This window comes from Microtus pennsylvanicus, chromosome 6 (assembly GCF_037038515.1).
Source record: "Microtus pennsylvanicus isolate mMicPen1 chromosome 6, mMicPen1.hap1, whole genome shotgun sequence".
Lineage (NCBI taxonomy): Eukaryota > Metazoa > Chordata > Mammalia > Rodentia > Cricetidae > Microtus > Microtus pennsylvanicus.
The window spans coordinates 38,103,332-38,122,791 of NC_134584.1; the positions used below are offsets into that span (position 1 = coordinate 38,103,332).

Consider the following 19,460-nt stretch of genomic DNA (forward strand, 5'->3'; position numbering starts at 1 on the left):
TCTGTTTAAGACGGCGATGTAAGAGCTGCCCCTAAAACTTGGTGCTCACAGGGTGGGATGCAGCAGCCCTCACAGCGTGGGCACAGTGAAAGAAATATGAGAAGGCCTGAGGTGCCTTCCTTGCATGATGGGATCCATTTCAGGGAAAATACTAGACAGCAAAAAATACATACTCTGGAACTATTTTTGTGGCCTCTGGTTAATGCAGCCCTCTTGGACGAATTCACAGCCCAGCCTCCTGGAAGGCCTTGGCTCCGAGCTCTCAGCGCCCAGCCTGCTGGTGGCCCCTGTCAAGCTCTGGTGCCGCTTGGCACTAGACCAAGCCTGGTCCTGCCCCGTGGGTGGGTCTTCTCTGTTTAGCAGCTTGTGTAGATTTGATTTTAGCCCAAGTCTCCATTTTATCTTCCCAGAACAAAAGAAACCAAGATTTTATTCCAATTATAAGTTCTTTCCAGGTCCCCTCCTCTCTGACTCCTGGGGTGGGTTGTGGAGGGTCTGCTAAATGCAAGTGCTGGCCGCTTACTGACCCTGCTTAGTGGAATTTTATGGCCAGAAAATATTTAAGAAAAGGAATAATACTTGTTTTGTCTTTCTTTTATGCCCAGATTTTAGAGTCTCTGTGTATATGTTGAGGTGGAGGCTATTCAGCACTTCCCCTCACCCCACTCTTCTGACCTCAGGGTGTATAGAGTCCTTACTGAATGTCTTGGATCTACTTTTGTCGCCCAGATTCTAAATCTCCCCCTTGGTCATGCAGATCAACCACAGGGCTTTGCTTGCTGAGTGTGGCTCCCCATTGAGCCAGGTGTCACCCAGGTTTAGGATGTCTTGGGAGCTGGGGCATCGTAAGAACCTTTCTGAGATTCCAGCCATTGTGTTTGTTGTAAACAAGCAGCAAAAAATACATACTCTGGAACTATTTTTGTGGCCTCGGGTTAATGCAGCCCTCTTGGACGAATTCACAGCCCAGCCTCCTGGAAGGCCTTGGCTCCGAGCTCTCAGCGCCCAGCCCGCTGGTGGCCCCTGTCAAGCTCTGGTGCCGCTGCTTGAGGCTTCATTTGGGGAGCAAGGCAAACTGAACATCTTTTAGTGGGTGTAGGTCAGCTTGATGCCCTGGTCCATACTGGCTGTCCATCCGCTGGTGGACCTTCGGTGACTGCAATAGTGCTGATTCCTCGGGATATAGCAAAGGCTTTTTACCAAGAACAAGCTTAGAGAATGGATTCTTCTATTTATTTATTTGGGACAGGGTTAGCTTGGAGGCTGCCCTGGAACTAGCTCTTGTAGGCCAGGCTGGCCTCCTCGAACTCACAGACACCATCTGCCTCCGGAGTGCTGGGCTTAAAGGCGTCCGTCACCACCGCCCGACTGAGAATAGATTCTTTAAAGAATTCTTTTTTCTGTTGTTCCCCCATTAACAAGCAGCCAGGGTTTTTTTTTTTTCTGCCACTTATTCTTCTTGTCTCAGCTCTCTTAAAATAGCTCCAGACATCTCGTCATTTAGTGCAGTTGTGAGCTGAAAGGGAACTCAAATGAATTTACCTTGGAAGTTTGGTAGTACTTTAGTAGCATTTAAGCCCTTCAATAACGTGGTTGGGGGCCGGGTTTAGTAATCCTGGAACCTTGAGAGGCTGAGTTTAGGGGGTCGTGAGTTCAAGGATAGTCAGGGCTACCTAGTAGACTGTGGTCTCCAACACAGAAGCAGGGACTGTACTCAGAACCTACTAGGACTTGAATGAATGGAATTCTTGAGGCCCCTTGGGGCTGCTCCTGCATGAGATGTGGGCAAGGGAGTCCCCCCCTGGGCCCAGGTTCATAGGCTGCCAGCTATCAGCTGCACTGTCATTCAGTTCCTAAAGCTTCGCCTTACAAGCTTTGAAGTTTGGTTGCTCTTTACTTCCTGTGGGGGTTGAGGAGAAGAAAAGCATGCAGCCTACAAGAGGGGGTAGCACAGAACAGGTGCCCTTGATGCCCTGTGTGACTATGACCATCCCTGCTCTGTTAGCCCGTCAGGGCCTTTGTTTTGGTATGTAAATACTGGAGCAGAGGGAAAGTGTACCGAGTGGGTGGACGCCCAAAGGGAGGAAGGAAAGGGGTGGGAAAGGTTGCGGGAGTGGAGGAGGCTGCTAGGGTGTGGGGATCGTAGGGAGGGTAAGGAAGTAGGTCACCTTGACGAAATTAGCATTCTCTTTCAACTTTGGTAGCGCCCGGGAATGGAAATAAACTGGCCACCCGTCCAGACTTCTGTCCCTGTGCCCCTTCCGAGAAAGTCCATAGGAAGATCAAAAAATCGACTTTATGTTTTTGGCACATTCATGATTTCAAAATCAAATGACTTTTTTTTTTAACCACCCCTCCCTTTCTTTCTTTGAAGGGAAAAAAAACCATAGCCTTTGGATCCCTGTTGCTTAGTGACTGGGCCTTTTGTGTAAGTGGATTTAGAAGGACAAAACCGACTGAGAAGACTTTTGGATGAGGGTGGGAAGGCAGAGAGAGAATTGGGGTCGGGGCATAAAGAGGGAGCCCTGTATCAGCCCCAGCAACTCGTCAAACAGAGTCGGGGCAACTCCTGAGGCAGGATAGAGCCTGTGAAGCTGGGTTTTTCCTGTTTCTTTTGTGGGTCAGTTGGTGCCAGGAAAGTTGGCTGTCCCTGTGGAGCGGGCACAGCCACTTGTTGACTTAGTTCAGCTGGCGGCCGTGGTTGTCACTGTGGGCTAGGACCCGCACTGCAGAGCGCACAAGGTCTCTCTGCAAAGGCAGTAACGTGGAAATGCTTGGTAAGCGCTAGCTTCTTACTGAGAAATAATTTAATGACATGGTACATCAGTAGCGCGGTGCTCAGTCAAGTGGTGCTGACTTCCTTGATCGTTATTCATTTATAAAATTTGGATCTAATGTAATGATATTAATGAACTTTGTTAATAATTAAATCCTTTCATTTTGTATTCATTTCAAACATGAATAACATGCTCCTGATAAAGGCGTGCATGCAAATTACAAGCAGAGAGTTGGTTCTCTCTGGCTTTGCTCTTTTCCGCCAGAGCGGCTTGTAAGACTTTACAGCCTGCTTACCCTGGTGTACACACACACACACACACACACACACACACACACACACACACTCACAAACACACACAAAGGTAGGGAGGGAGCGGGGCAGAAGTGAATTGGGCCTTGGGTGTCTGTGGAACTGATTTTGGAGTTGGAAGCAGACACAAAGTTTCTTCCAGGGGTGGGTCGATGGGAGTAGGTTTGAGAATGAACCTTGCTGAAATTTGCAGTTATAGAGTCGGCATTGGAGTTCAGGAGATTAAAAAAACATTGGTTTAGTTCCTCTTAACTCTCCAAAAGTGGAAGGAGTCCTTTTGGTTTTTCAAACTGTTTGGTCTGGGTAGCCTAGGCTGGTCTGGAATTCACGAATGTGCTCATGTGTCCTTGAGCTCACAGCAGGCTTCCTGCTTCTGCTTCCAAGTTCCTGCATGCCAACTTGAGACTCCTAAGATGTGAATCTTACCTGTGGATGCCCGCAAAGCTGTTGGCAGCCTCCTGCAGACACCTGCCTCGTCTTAGAGTGGAAAGGGCCAGGCCGGCCCACAGGTGGGAATGGTGGCTTCTTTGAAACAAATAGCCCTGGGACATTTTGGACAAGTGACAACCTCTTCCTTCTTGGAAGATTTTAGAATTATACCATGAACTCTCTCAAGCTTCTGTTTCAGATAATAGGGGAACCTGGCACCAGCTGTGCCCTGCTTTCCTGGGCCTGAGCCACAGTTCAGCTTCCTCAGAGTCTGTCAGGCCTGGAGTGATGGGGTGAAGTCGGTCTGTGGAAGCCCGGGCCTCAGGGCTCCTGCCACTCCTTTAGAAATACAGTTTTAGCCAAGTGAACTTTTGGTCCTATTGAGGGCTCCATATAATTTGCCAAACTAATTTAATAAGTCAACCAAGCACCCACCAGAACCGTCCCTCTCAATATGTAAGCTTTTCAGTATGTCATGCCATACGCTACCACAGAGCTCACAGGAAGGAACCATTAGGTAGAATGTGCTAAGGGCTCTGGGACAGCCTGTGCTACTTCTGCCTTTGGGGGATGTTGCCTAAGTGTCCGTCTCCCTTCAGGCCCCTTCCTGTGCTTGGAGTACAGGTCAGGAGCTGGTTTCCTGTGGGTGACTCAGGAGACTGTGCTGCTTTGCATCACCTCCCTCTGAGTCGGGCGTGTTCCCCATACTTCTGAAGAACGCACCACACTCCGTTGTAGACCCCTTTAAAATGAGCACTTCGCTTGCTCGTGTCTCTCTGCTAGCCCAGTAGAGCCCCCTTAGAAGCTGTAACCGGCAGTCACTTAGCCATTTTATTTATCAGCACGAATTCACTGGATGGAAGCAGTGGCTTTCCTTAGGAAATTTCATGCAGGTTTGGAATGTGCTTTGAGCCGTAGCCCCACCCTCATGTCTCCTTCATCCCCCCCATCCCCTTTCCTTCCTCCCCAATAGTCCCCTTCTGCTGTCCTGTCTTCTAAAGAAAATCTAGGTTGAGTTGAGAGAAATGTGGTACTGTCTGAGTGTTATAGCTCATGTAGCGTGACATTTTTCTGCAGCTGACACCATTCTGCAGTTCTCCTGTGTGTACCTGTCGGTGTGTGTGTGCAGTGTGCCCCTCTGTTAGATCTCTCACTGAATCTGGAGCCAGATTGCTCTAGCAACAAGCCCAGAGTTGGCCCCAGAGACCCTCCTGCTTCTGCCTCTCTGGGCCAGCAGTGTCTGGGGCATGTTACAAGAGTACTCCCCTATATAGCTTTTAGTGGGGACCAGGAATTGGGATCAGTTTTGCATGCTTGCATGGCAAGCACCTCCCTGATTTGAGCCATCTCTGCAGCCGCAATTTATACTTCTTTCTGACAGAGTAATACTCCATTTTGTACACCTGCGGCATTGGCTCAGGCTGATTCCAGAGTTTGGCTGTTGTGATTAACACTGTCGTAATTATGGGATGAAGGTGTCTATTGCATGCTGACTTAAGATTCCTTTGGTCTACACCCAGAAATGCTGTAGGTGAATCATGGTAGTTCTTTTTTAATTTTTTGAGGACCCTGCACACTGATTTCCCACAGTGGCTGTGTTAATCTATGTTCCCACCTGCACTGTGTAAACTGCTTCCAAAAAGCAAGTGCTCTCAGCGTTCACTTTTCTCTGGCTTTGCTTTTGTTTGTTTGTTCAAAGTTGATGGCACGCATTCTGACCATGGTCAGATGGAATCTCATTGTAGTTGGATTAGGTAGTTAGTTATGTTTTCCTGATAACTAAGAATTATCTCATGTGTATCTTGACTACTAGTACTTCTTTCAAGCCAGTATTTTTGTCTGACCTGTATGTTCCTTTCTTTCATTTAGGAACTATCACCCTAATCATGGGCATCATGGGACTCTTTTATTTCGTAGTGCTCTCTTGACCTTAGACCTCGCCACGTAATTTCTTGCCCCATTCTTTCATCTCCCTGTTTGGTTCTGAAAGCAACATGGTGATAATGCGTTTGCGAGGGGCCAGGTCCCTGCTAAATGAACCTTCGCCCGTCTCCCCATTGATTCTCTGATGGAAATGTGTCTGGGCAGTGTTTTTAGCTTCTATTTATTGTCTCCCGGGGTTGGAGAAAGTGCTGCAGTGTGGCTGCCATGCTCCACTTGGGCACTGCAGCTGGCTGCGTTGTGTGCACCTCTGCAGTTGTCCCCGAAGCCCTACAAAGCACGTTGAAAATGTCTGTAGAACAAGCAAGCCTGCATTGATCTGACTCCGGCCCCGTTTCCCTCTCCAGTTCCTCATTCTCACAAGCTAGGTTTGCCTGGGAATTTTGTAAACACTGCTTTTTGTTTGATCTTCAGCGTGTTAAACACGAAACGTGCGAAGTGTCAGGAGCCGCACAGATGATTTCCGGCTCCAGAGCTGTCAGCTGTGGGAATGAGCGATTTGTAACAGCCCAAGTTCTAGCCTGGGTCACACTGCGTACTTACCGCTGAGGTTGTTAGAGCATTGCCTTCGGGGAAAATGTGGTTTTTATTTGCTCTGCCGAGAACTCAGACACTGAGCTCAGAGAGTGGAGGTGGGGCAGAGTGAAGCTTCTGGACCCTCAGAAGTGTGGCGTGGCTTGTTTAAATCTGTCAGTGTTCTGTTCACTCTCAGTCTGAGATAGAAAATTAGCTTTTGTAATAATTAATCTTGTTCCTGGGGTGGGAAACATACCAGCTCTCTGTCTGTTAGAGGTTGTTAAAAAGAAAAAAATTAATGGCCTTCTTGTGCTAAGAAGAAAAATTTAGTTTTTATGAAAAAGAAACTTTTATGTTGCATCAGATATGGAAGGCCCCTGAAGTTAGGATTCTGAACTTGGTAGGCTGCTGGTCCTACCCAGAGGCTGTGTGGTTGGTTCTCTTTCATTTAGTTTTTTAATTTATCGCTATTGGTTTGTTTTATTTCTCTAGGAGAAATTGAGTTCGCTATATTTCATTTAAAAGAGGTCATTTCACAAGATTCGCTCCACACCATGAGTGACAGGGGTGCAGGTTGAGACAGGGTCTTCCTGTGTAGCCCAAGTGGCCTGGAATATACAATTCTGCTTCAACCGCCGAGGGGTGACCCCCCTGACTGCACAGCGCACTCACTGGTCTTTTTGTTTGCACAGTCACAGTTTGCCTTTAATACCTTCACGTACTGTTTGTGTGCTCTTACCTCGGGAAAGGATTGAGCCTTACACAGGAGACAGTTTTCATAGACACACCTCCTGGTCATCTGCCTTGTTGCCGTCTTGACATGCTAGACCAGCAAACTTGACTCCTGTTAAGTGGGCCACACTGAAAGTCCGAGTAGAATTGGCTCTTGGCATTCGTCTTCCAAATGCTCTGTCTGGTTCTCTTTAATTTACAATAGTGACTTTTTTTTATTTGCCAGAATGTTCCTGTTTACCTTTCAGATAAACCCATACAATTCTAAAGCAGCTATGTGTTAATATTTTGGATTGGAGTTAGCAATTTATAACGGACACTACTCTTTCATTTCCCGGCCACCCAGACCCAAATAACTACACAAAAACTATATTAATTACAACACTGTTTGGCAAACAGCTCAGGCATATTCCTAGCTCGCTCTTACATCTTAAATTAACCCATTTCTTTTTTTCTTTTTTTTTTTTTTTTTTTTGGTATTTCGAGACAGGGTTTCTCTATGGCTTTGGAGCCTGTCCTGGAACTAGCTCTGTAGACCAGGCTGGTCTCGAACTCACAGAGTGAAATTAACACATTTCTATTAATCTGTGTATCCACCACGAGGCTGTGGCTTACTGGTAGATTCTGGCATCTTTCTCCTGGAGTCTGCCTGACTCCACCTTCTTTCTCCCTGCATTCACTTTAGTTTTCCCATTTACCTATAATCTGCCCTGCCATAAGCCAAAGCAGCTTCTTTATTAACCAATGCTAATAAAACATATTCATAACATACAGAGGGAAATCCCACAATATCTCCTTCTTTTCTGTCTAAATAAAAGGAAGGTTTTAACCTTAACATAAAATTACATATAACAAAACAAGTATCAAGCAAGAATTACAGTTACAATATTTCTTTGTGAGTCTAAAACTTCATATCTAATTTATTTTTTATCATAACTAAGGAAAGCTATAACTATCTGACTTTAACTTCATAAAAGACCCCAGAAAGATATATTACCTAAATAAACAAGAAGTACATTGTAACCAATTTCCAAAGCTCTAGAATTTACAGAGACCTCTCACTGCCTGGACTGTCAGCCATAGCTCTGTACCTTGGGGCACCCATCTTCAGCCCACAGGCCCATAGTGTCTGGCAGACTTTTCCATGAAGCAGGAAATTTGAAAGGCAGTTCTGCCTATATTGTTAGTTTGTCAGTCACTTTCTTCTGTGTCCTGCAGAATGTCTGGCAGACTCTTGCTTGAAGCAAGGACCCTTAAGAACTGTCCTATCTCCTTTAGACAAGTTCAGTGGTCATTTTTCTGCGGGTCTTACATGTCCAGTTTATACAGCTGACCATCAAGCAGTGCAGGCAAAAGCAGTTTCTTGCCCAAATGGCTAGCCTTGTCACATTGAAGGTAAATTCCATAACGAGTTTCTTCAGTGCCCATGAACCTCTCTGAAGTAATTGGCGGTGCCAGAAGCAGACATGTCTCACTGTTGAGAAAAGTTCTTAAAACATTTTAAATGCCATATTCTGTAGGTCTTTGAAGGGTTGAAGATTATCTATCTAGCTGAAATATATCTCTATATCTAGAAAACCTAACTAACATAATTAAAAATTTGATTATTATAGATGACTATTAATCTGTATTTCTTAACTACACATTGCATTTTTAGATGAACTGCACGAACACGGTGCCTTAAACAAGAGCAGAAATACATATACAAAGTGTAATAAAATTGACCTTAACTTTGTATCAATAGTCCAAGATCCATATCAATGCAGAGTATTCATCTCTATATCATATCTCCCTTTACTTTTTAGAATTACATAGCGTTTTATTTTGCTGTAGCAATCTCATTCTAGGCCAAGGGAGAAGAAGAAAGGATAAAACCACCACCACGAGTAAACGACTAAAGCTTCTCTCCTTTACCAGGATTTTCTGTCTGGTAGATTTATTTTCATCACATCCCCTCAGAACAGATAGTAAGCTTACCATAGTTGAAAGATTATAGATAGGTTGCCACTGAAGTCACTGTCCATCAAGGCTGACAAACTGTTTGTCCTGCATGAAATATATCCTTAGAAATCGAGTGAGTGGAAGGGAACACGATGTGTCTAAGGGAAGTTAAAGGGCAAGGCATGCCCTATCGGTGGGCTCACTCTTGGAGTCGCTTAGTGTTGGGATTTCCACTTCCTCCCTTCCCACCCATCCCAACCGTGTTTGTACCCAACAGCACTCATTAAGGCAAACAAATCTTTCTGTGAAGCGGTCTCAAGAAATTGTGGACAAATAGCAAGCTTTTGGTGTTAAAACAGGTTAGCACACACACAGCCTTTAGTAATACACATAAGCTTATTCTTCTTGGACTAGTGACAAGAAAACATGAACATGCTCATTAGCGATGTCAAAAAGTTTGCAAGTCAGTGTCCAAGCAATGCTTCTGTAGCTTCAAGTCAGTGTCCAAGCAATGCTTCTGTAGCTTCAAGCGCTGAATAGTGCAGGGTTTATGCAAATGCATTAGACTTCAAGCTTGGCAAATCACACCCAAGCAGGTTATTAAACTATACATACAGAAAGCAAATGAAAAATACAGAATTCAAAGAGTCCTTTTGTCTTTCTTTATATTCTTGAAAATTGACAGACCTTCTGAGGACAGTCCTATCGTATTAAACATTAGGTAACCACAGGTGTGGAAACCTAATTACACAAAATGATTAAAATACTCTCAGTGGCTTTGTAGTGTTCAATACAATTCAGCTCGTAGTTAAGGACACAAGACAACATTTAACAAAAATAATCATATCAATTGACCTAGAAATCAAATGCAAATAGGTATAAATACAGTCTCCAAAATCTGTCTTTTATAATGAACGTTAACCATTTATTCAAAGTTATACAAGAATCTTAAGGATTAAAGTCCCTGTGACATAAAACCATTTCAGATAGTTCCGTGTCTTAGCTGGGCACGAGGAAAGAGGGGAACAGAATGTGTGGTTCCACCGGGCAGCTAGCCGGTAATAATGACTGAACAGCAGCCCCCCCCCCCGCCCCCCGCGCCTGCTCTCCCCCTCGGTTGCCCGTGTTCGTTTCATTGGTAACAGCATGCTGAGGGCCAATATTAATGCCATTTGCCTCATTATTAATGTCAAAGACCCCTTCTTGAATTTTTTCATAAATTTCTCTTACCGTGTTAATAAATGCCTCTTCCACATTGGAAGAAGTTTCCCTGAAGATAAGTCCATGTTCTAATGCAAGAAATTCGCCTTTTTCTTCTTTCTCGTCTCTCCTTGAGTCTAAGTCACTTTTATTTGCAATAAGCATGATAACCATATTGGAATTGGAATGCTGACGGGCGTCTTCTAACCAGGTTGTCAAGTGGTTGAACATCTCTCATTGTGATATCTTACACTAGTAAAATCCCCGCTGCACCTCTGTAATATGACCTGTGATAGAGCGAAAGGTCCTGCCCTGCTGTACCCCAGATCTGGAGTTTTGTCTGTGTCCTGTCAAGTATTATCATTCAAGCACCAAACTCAACACCAGTTGTCAGGTCATGCACTGGCTAAAACCTTGTATGTAAACTGTAGCAAGAAGCACGATTTACCAACACCTGTGTTACCAATGATGGTGTACGCCATGGCCGCGGCCCGCTCCGTGCCAGGCTCATAGCTCCTCCTCCCACTGTGCACCTCCTCCATGCCACTCGACCACGAACCCAGGCCTCGCCCACCGTCAAAGCCAGCAAAAATTCTTTCAAAAAAGCTTTCAAAAATTTTACTTCTCCACAAATCTATTTTTGTCTCTATAGTCCCTTGGAATACATGTCTATAGAAGTTAATTTTTTTCCATTTTGAATGTTTTAGATTTCGACAGTGAAAAATAAATTTTCCAACAGTAATCTCTGAAGTCTCTGGGAAGAAGATGGGGCCCCACAGTGTTTCCACCTGGTTCATATGATACCATCATGCTGATAGCACCACTCTAAGATTGGTTTTGGGCTACAAAGTGCTCAAGATGTTTCCAACTTAGTTAGCTGAGATGGTGCGCCTTTTACATTCTGGCCAGAACTTCAAATAAGAACTTCAAAAAAACCCTACCGACTACTGAGAGACTATCTGTAATTTTACCAGACAGTAATCTGGAAATTTAGCCATTATTTTAGTTTTTACAGGATGCCATAGAAATAACATCTCCCCCATGACAGCTGGAAGTAATTCTAAAAAACAATGTCCCCTCTCCCAACAACATTTGTCCTCAGGGTTAGGGACAATTATCATCTGTTAGGGATTGGTTATAAGTTATATAGATTGGGGGTGGAAATGAAGTAGACTCACAGATCTCTTTTGGGGACAAAAACGGGAATGGATGGGATGGGATAATAGGTAAATTAATATATCTACTTGTGAATTATTACTTATAGACAATTTGTATTGGTATAGATTCTTGTATATTGATACAAATTCAAATTGTATTTGTTATATTGAATATGCTCCTATTTCTGTTTACAATATTTGTACACCTAGGCAAAGTTATTCTGTCATATTTTATGCATGAATGCTTCTACCTCTGCTTAAGATATTTTGTATATTGATGCAAATTTAAGATATATTTTCATATTGCATTATACATTTCTACCTCTGATCAAGATACTTATATATATTGTTAACATTTTGTGGTACTTGTCCTCATTTGCTGCACATTTGTTTAAAGATTGCTTAATTTTAGAATGTGAAGACTTAGTCTTTAAGCTATATAGGTATTAAGAATCTGTGAGTTCGAGGCCAGTCCAGTCTACAAGAGGTAGTTCCAGGACAGGCTCCAAAGCTACAAAGAAATCCTGTCTTGAAAAACAAACAAACAAACAAAACAACAATAACTCAACAAAAAAGAATTTCAGGTCAATAGTCACCCATGTTTGTCATATGTATAGTTAGACTAGTGAGGTTCTCTAGATACATAGAGATTGCATTCCACATAGGTAATATTCAAACACGCCAAAGAACTGTAGAATATGGCATTTAAATAACTCAGGCATTTAAATAACTTAGGTCTTTGATGGAGTTGAAGGCTAGATAGTCATAGCTACTTTCCTCTCATGACTTAGCCAAGACATTTTTAATATAAGACTCAGGACTAATGAAATAATCTGTGCTCTTTGCTAATTACCTTAGACTGGACATTTAGCTATGTCTCTCACTTGATGTTGTTCATGCTCGTTGTAATTCTAATATTTACGTATGCTTTTGCCTCTTCTTTTCCCTGTTCTTATTGTATAGAGTTTTGTATTAGGCTTAGAACCTTCTTATTTAGACAAAAGAGGGAGGTATTATGGGAACTCCCTCAGCCAAGAGCCTTTTAGATACCAGCCCATTTCGGGTATTATGGGAGGTACCATGAGCACAGACAAAAAGCATGAGCAGCCCCTTTTCTGCTGGGTCCAGCTTTCAGCTTCCAGTTCACACAGAGGACCACAGGTCACTACCCTTACTGTGAGTTTTCTCCCCAAATAAATAAACCTTCGTTATACTCCATTCCGGGCTGTTGTAGAACTCTTTAAAACGCCTACAACAATTTATGCCATCTTCCAAATAGCATCTGAGTAGATAGAGAAAAAAGAAAAAAAGAAAAAACAAAAACAGGGAACTCCCTCCTTAGTCTGAGTTTGTTTTTAGACTTTCAAATACTACAGTGTGTGCTTTTTCAGTATTTAAGATAAGAACGTCATACATCTTTAAGTACAAAAGGTTTTACAGTTTCAATTAGTTAATTGAATTAGACCAGTAAAAGGAAAAATTTCAAATGTAAACAAATAGTTTCATTCAGAATGCCTTTTAAATTACATGGTTTACAAAAGCCAGGGGACTGACAGAGGGCTGGTTCTTTGTGTAAGAGTGCTTGCTGGTAAGCATGAGATGCTGAGTTTGGGCCTCAGCATCCACATCACAGAGCTGGTGTGGCTTCACCTGATGATAATCCCGGTAGTCTGAGAGAGGAGAGGAGGGTCACTGGGCTTGCCAGCCTCGAGCCTGGCTCCAAATTCTGTGAGATACAGTAAAGTGGAGAATGAGAGACCAGGGCGCCCCCACATCCTCCTGGAGTCTGCACATGTGTGCATTTGCCATGTGTACACCACACTCACATACACACTTCGTATTCTTTCTCTCCCCCATCCCCACCCCGACAGCTACAATGAGGAAAGTGAGAAAGGAGACACATCTGTGGCCAGGACGGAAGCACTGACTGACCTGCAGGCAGGACAGCCTGCCCTAAGCCCTCTCTTCTTGCCTGTCCAGGCACCTGTTCCTTTGCTGTGTAGTTGTGGTGTTTGTTTTGAAATCAATTACACATTCCGATCCCTCCTCAGCCTCTCACAGGGCTGTCTGGTGACTGTAAGCTCACATGACGAGCAACTCTAACGTCTGCGTTCTTCAAGTAAGAATAGTATCTGCTGTAAGTTGTGGCAAGGTTAGAGACTGTGTGCGTGGTACCTAGATATATCAGGACTATTGTTTTTTCCAGTGACCGTTTACTGACCATCTATTTCTAATCTAGCCCTTTCCTGTACCCCCACTACCTTTAGTAGAGCACATGGCCTGTAGCTGGCCCTTGCGGCATTTTCTGTCATGACATAATTCATACTACCTGTGGGCAGACACATCCAACTCCCATGCAGAATTCTACCCTTCATGGTATTGCTTCCCTGTGTCTGGCTGGTACATCTGTCCTGAGTGTGCTTCACATGGCTTCCTGGTGAGCTGAAGAGGGTGGGGCCAGAGTTCACTGTTTGATTCTGCCTGCTCCATCCACCAAGCCAGCTTGTTAAGCTTGCTAAGCTCTCCATCAGTATTCCTTAGTGAATTAGAGCCCTTACGTGGGCTGCAAATATAACAACCCCTTTACCACGTAGAAGAGTCACACGTGGGAGAGAACTCAGTCTTGACTTTTTCCTTGGCCCCTTGTACATACACACTTGGAAGCCTCTAAGTTCCTTAGACTTCAGCTGAGGGGACACTTGTGTCCTCTTGGGCCATGCCTCAGTCTTTCACTGCTGAAGAGGCAGAAGAACATTACAGTGAGACAGCAACTGCAGTCCCCTGCCTCCGCACCTGAGCAGCATGGGCTGTACAGACTGGAAGCGGCTCAGTTCGTTTGAACCGTGGACTGTGGCTTCCAGAGATACCTTGGATTGAAATTGAATGAAGAAAACAGTCAAATAACCAAGACATCTCTCTCTCTCTCTTTCTTCTCTCTCTGTCATTTTAAAACATGGGTTTTTATATCTTTGATTGTTTCTTGAAATATTATTTTCTAGAGTGTTGCCTCTCAATGTTCCTGGTCTTTTGTTTCTTTATGTAAATGGAAAACCTTACAAAAATAACAAACACACTATATTACAGAAGGCATGAGAGTGGGTGCAAATTTTTTTAATATAAAGCAGGCAGGGCCAGGCAATGTTTAATCCCAGCACTCGGGTAGAGGCAGAGCTATCTCTGTGAGATCACACTCCCCCTACCCCAGTCTACAGAGGGAGTTCTGAGCTAGGTAGGAGTTTATGGTGAGACCACCCTGTCTCAAAAAACCAAACAAAAGTAATATAGAGCTGGCTAATATTAATGCTACCGGGCTAGGAAAAACATTGAAGGTCTGATACTTCCCTTAGCTTGGCAGGGGTAGTCTTGAAACCATGTGGTTGCCCCTTGGCCTTGCAGGACATCCTTTTCTCGGTGGCAGGGCGGAATGATGCCCATGACAGGGCAAAATGATTCAGGCATGGATGTCTGCCCCTGCTGCTCTGTGACTCTGCCCATGTCAATCAAAGATCTTATTTAGAATGAATACATGAAAAATGTGTGGGAAAGGACATTCCCCCACAGACATGCATTTCTCTGCATACAACTTGCTGTTGGCGGTTTTTCATTTCCCATTTTTGTCTAGTGCTGAAGCAGGGTGGGAGGACACAGCGGTGCTCAGTGGGAGAGCACTTGCCTGGTTGGTATATGTGAGGTCTTGGGTGTTATTCCACAGGTATTATTAAGAGAGAAGACATTGGTTGAATAAGTGGAGTTGGAGCCGTGGTATAGCGTTCAGAAATCAGACTATTTTTTAAGTTGGTAGTTAGAGTCACCATTTTGAATTCGAAGGTCATTGAAGTAGTTTAGACAAGTACCAACAGTACCTAAGTCCCTGAGTGATACTTAGCTCTGCCATTGGGCTGGGCATATACCTATTTTAATTATTGCTCTCTTTGACCGCAGGAGCTCTTACCAAAGTAAAGGAGAGTAGGCGACACGTGGAAGAAGGGAAGATGGAGGTCCAGAAAGCTGACGGCATTCAAGACCGCTGTAACACTATTTCTTTCGCCACGTTGGCCGAGATCCATCACTTCCATCAAATTCGAGTGAGAGACTTTAAATCACAGATGCAGCATTTTTTACAACAACAAATAATATTTTTCCAAAAAGTGACCCAGAAGTTGGAAGAAGCTCTTCACAAATACGACAGCGTCTAATGGCTGGACATGGGGCTGTGCACTTGTTTTCAGTCCAAGGATAGTTCCTACAGCCGAGTAAAAACTGCTTTCAAAGAGCTATTGCCAACTATAGGTGGTGGTACAAGGATGGTTTTGTGTTCACCTGAAACCCGGCTGGATATCTAATTATGTAGGAAAGAAACAGTTAATATGGTTATGTAGCAGAAACAGTACCACACTTTGTAACTAAATTATACTATGTATGCCTACACTACCATTGTAACTTTTGGATAATGATTATACTATTTGCCTTATTGCTTTTTGAAGTATGGGTATATTAGTGTATACTTTGTAGACCTCAGAACCCATGAAGAGTCTCAAAGAAGCTGGCTGGATAAAAGCCTGCTTGTGGATGCCTTTTTATTCTCATAGATCGAGATGACCTTCATTCAACCTATTCTCTGTTTACAAACTCCAACTAGAGCAGCTACGCGACTTTGTGCCTTTAGACTGGTTGTTTTCATTTCTGTCCCACCCCTGTCCACGCCCCCACTTTTCTGATGGGAAGAGTGAAAGGCGGGTGCGTTGGTGACAAACTGATGAACCTCATGTTTCTTGGGGCGGGTGGGAGAATCAGTGGCCATCAGTGCCCAGACAGTTAAGATGCTGGCGGTTACAGAGGAGTGAGATGCAATGTTGTCTTTGGATGGGGAAGAGGCCGTCGGAGGATGGCCTCGTGACTCAAGGGTCCTGCAGACCGGGCGAGGACTTCAGCAAATGCGCTAGTGCGTGGAGGAGGAGTCGTCCAACCAGTGGGGGGACAGTGTAGAAAGAGCGAGTGAGAGACAGCATACTCGCTCTTAGTTCTTGGGAGGCTTCCTTCTGTCTTCTTCTGTTCTTAGCTTGAAATTTTCTTTCAATGTTCAGCTTTTTGTTCTGTTTCTAAACGGATCTACACTGTTAACTGAATGAGACGCCACTGTGATTCACTCGTTTACTTAATCAGAAAATTTCAGGGATGTCTGTAAATTTCAGTGTTCTGCACAGTGAGAACTGTTGGTTGACTTAAGGAGGGACCAGAAACAATTTCTACTATTCCAGTACTGAAGAAAAAAACAATACTGATTTATACTGTGTTTTTAAAAACTGAATATTGATAAAGCCCCCCCAGGACATTTAACCTTAAAAATTATTTTGAGTATAGTCTTTTATTATTATAAGGGAACTACAAATGACTTATAAATACCAAAAAAAAAAAAAAAAACCCCAAAAACAACAACAAAAGGTTTCAAAAGCAGCTTCTTTTAAAAAGCACAAAGAGATTCTGGCTTGAAATGCCCAAATCTCCATGTTCTTTGTGGTTGTTGAGTTAAGTGATGTGGTTCTTGAGTTTGCAGATGTCAAAGCTGTCACTGAAGGTTGAGGTGCCTGCATCTGCTGTCCTGTGAACTACACTTCCGCTACCCCAGAAACCCTGGTACTGAAATGGTGACATGGGAGGCCAGAGGCCAGTCTCAAAGGGGGTGAGCCAGAGTTACATGAAAGGCTCCTGGGATAGTTACTCCACAGCGCATTTACGCTCCTCATATGGGTTGGATTTTTAAGAACAGACTATGATAATTTTGACCTCTGGTCAAATTCTTATACTTCAGAACTTAGAGCCAGACTTGGCATCACGTCACGTTGTCTTTACTACAGCCACGTGGGACTGTCGCCAGAAGCTGTGCTCCCTTAAAAAGCGACTTCCTAGTGTTGATTGCAAAGTCCAGTTAGATAAGGAAAGCCCATATATATTTAAAAATTAATTTTATTGAAGAAATTTGGAGGTTATAACGATAGCGTTTAATTTAAGTCTGCGTTGGTATTGAACAAGCAAGCTCTGCTTTTCAGTTGTTTTGAAAGTCACATTTATTTGCCTTTTTGTTTTGACGGTGGTTTGATTTTTTTTTTTTGAGTAAAATTACTAAACTTGTGCAATAATAACAAGGAAATTACCTGAGGTATCTTGTATGATTGTGCTTTAGCCAGGGTGGACATAGCTTAAATTATAAAAACTAAAGATTAAAGTACAAAGAAATATAAGTTCATGCTGCCTCCTTCTAAGAGAACCTTTGTCCTTCCTAACCACATAGCATAATGCCACTGATTCACGGGACTTTCAGTGAATTCTGTGGGTTAAAGCAGCAGAGTTCCTAGCGTCCATTTTGTCCAAGATCCTTATTCTCTTAACGTTCTTGGTCCTATTGAAACATTTCAGTATCTAAAAATACTGCGATGTTTATACCCAAGAGAAAAGCCATTGTGTGTATGCTGGTCACCATGACCAGTGTGGTACCATTTTTTTTGTCGTTGTTTTGTTTTGTTGTTTTTGTTTTTTAAATAAACTATCATGCCCTTCGAGCCATCATTTGTCTTTATTTCTAAAATTTGAAATTCTGACACGCAGTTGTGCCTAACGCAAGGGTGTCCACCCTTGAGCCTGGTTTTGCTATTTTAATCACAAGCAGTGAGTTGTTTATGGGCTGTAGCCATGGTGCAGCAAGACTGGTTGTACAGCCATGCATAGTTTTCTAGGCGGTTGTATCTGAAGGCACAGTTCAAACCCAGAATGGGGAGGCACATTTGAAAGTGAAACACAAATCAAATCACATTGACTAGAACAGTGTAGTGGTTAGAATTTCCCAGGTACTATTATGGTCTTGCATTTGTTCCTGACAATACAACAGACTCTCAAATGCTGGTTTTTCATGGTCTTACATTTTGTTAATATGTCTTACATAACTATGGACCTGAAAAATGTTTCAGTTTGTCAAATCAGACATATAAACATTTATATGTACACCTTTCCATGTCCGTTTCTTCTGAGTTCCTTGCTAGGCATTCCCACCCCCTTGGGTTTTAATTTTCTCAGAATCAGACATCTTATCTGAGCCTTTAATGCCATAGGTGTTAGCCACCTTCCTCATTTCCAACTTTGTATTTGGTTAACTGAGTAAATCAGCCCGGGTATTTATTGTAGATGAGAAATGGTGGATATTGTTTGCTTTAGAATGCTATGAGTAAGTAGCGTGGATCAGATGTGTTTATCTTTCAAAAAATAAAGCAGGTTGCTTCATTCTCAATTTTAACAGGATGTGTTTTCTCCATTCATTAAGGAAGCGTTCACTAACACGAGACACAGAGAAGCTGGAATGTGCTCTCCATCCTCAGTGTTCAAATGTACTTGCCACTTGGATTGTTCATGGAACTTTTAATTGGATTAACTTCAAGCTGTTCACTTTTCAGGTGATCTCACTGAGTATTGTCAGCAAACTGAGGTCTTTGACATGATAGTTAACGTGGCTCCAGCACCAAACATACAGGCGTGGAAGTAAAACCCTTACAAACTGTCTCCACTAGTTATCGGAAAGCAGCAAACTCTGACCTGCCCAAGTCAAATGACTGTGTGCCAAGACCTGGCCGGTCCCAGTCCGAGAAGATTACATTTACTCCTTCTGGATGTGGAATCTGCACATTAAACCTGCCTCCCCTCATCACCCCAGCCTTCCCAGCCTCCCCAGGCCTGCAAGGGAAGGGAGGAAATGGCTGGCCCCTCTGGCCATGAGCTGCAGCTGCATCTGATGGTCCTTGCAGCAAACCTCCGAGGAAGATTCCATCCATTCCTCTCTCTCTCTCTCTCTCTCTCTCTCTCTCTCTCTCTCTCTCTCTCTCTCTCTCTCTCTCTGTGTGTGTGTGTGTGTGTGTGTGTGTGTGTGTGTGTGTGTTTGTGTTAAAACCCCAGTGAGGCCTTTCCTGAGATCACACAAACGGATGCTGCTAACTGGCACTTATCCTGGAATCTGGCTCAAGGCATTACTTTTAAGTGGTTTCGGTGGGTGACGTTACTCTGCTTTTTAACATTCTCTAAACCTTCCAAGCTCCCCAACGCTGGGTGGATAAAAATCCTAGCATTCTTTGGCCATGACATAAAAATGCAGAAGAAACATCTAGAGTCTGCCTTGTTCCTTTTCTCCTAGGGAGGATGACAGTCACTCCTCACCGGTAAAGTATTAATGTCACGTATCTAGAACAAGACTGTCCCTGCGAAGTTACCCTTAAGGGGGCTCGAGCCACTTGAAAGAGGACGTTATATTGCCTTGTCACTAGTCCACTCAGAACTGGCCTCTGAGGTTGAAGTGGTCATATTTTCCCTGTGCCTCGCATTTTCGTTCACGCCAGGAAATGACTCTCAGGCTCTCATAGTGGCTGGGTTGGCAGGCGTCTGTGCAAGCTGAGCCAGCACATCAGAAGGATGACACT

At 43.6% G+C, this 19,460-nt stretch overlaps 1 protein-coding gene and 1 pseudogene across 1 annotated transcript in view; one reads left to right on the plus strand and one right to left on the minus strand.

Moving 5' to 3' along the window:
• The window catches only part of Snx18 (sorting nexin 18), a 30,582-nt gene extending 13,021 nt beyond the window's left edge, over positions 1 to 17,561 (plus strand). The window contains exon 2 of the mRNA XM_075976047.1: positions 14,947 to 17,561. Within this exon, the coding sequence (XP_075832162.1) occupies positions 14,947 to 15,200 (254 nt within the window). The 3' untranslated portion in view covers positions 15,201 to 17,561. The remainder of the gene's footprint in view (positions 1 to 14,946) is intronic.
• Positions 9,647 to 10,226, minus strand: LOC142852674 (ras-related protein Rab-2A pseudogene; annotated as a pseudogene).
• Positions 17,562 to 19,460: the final 1,899 nt, after the last annotated feature.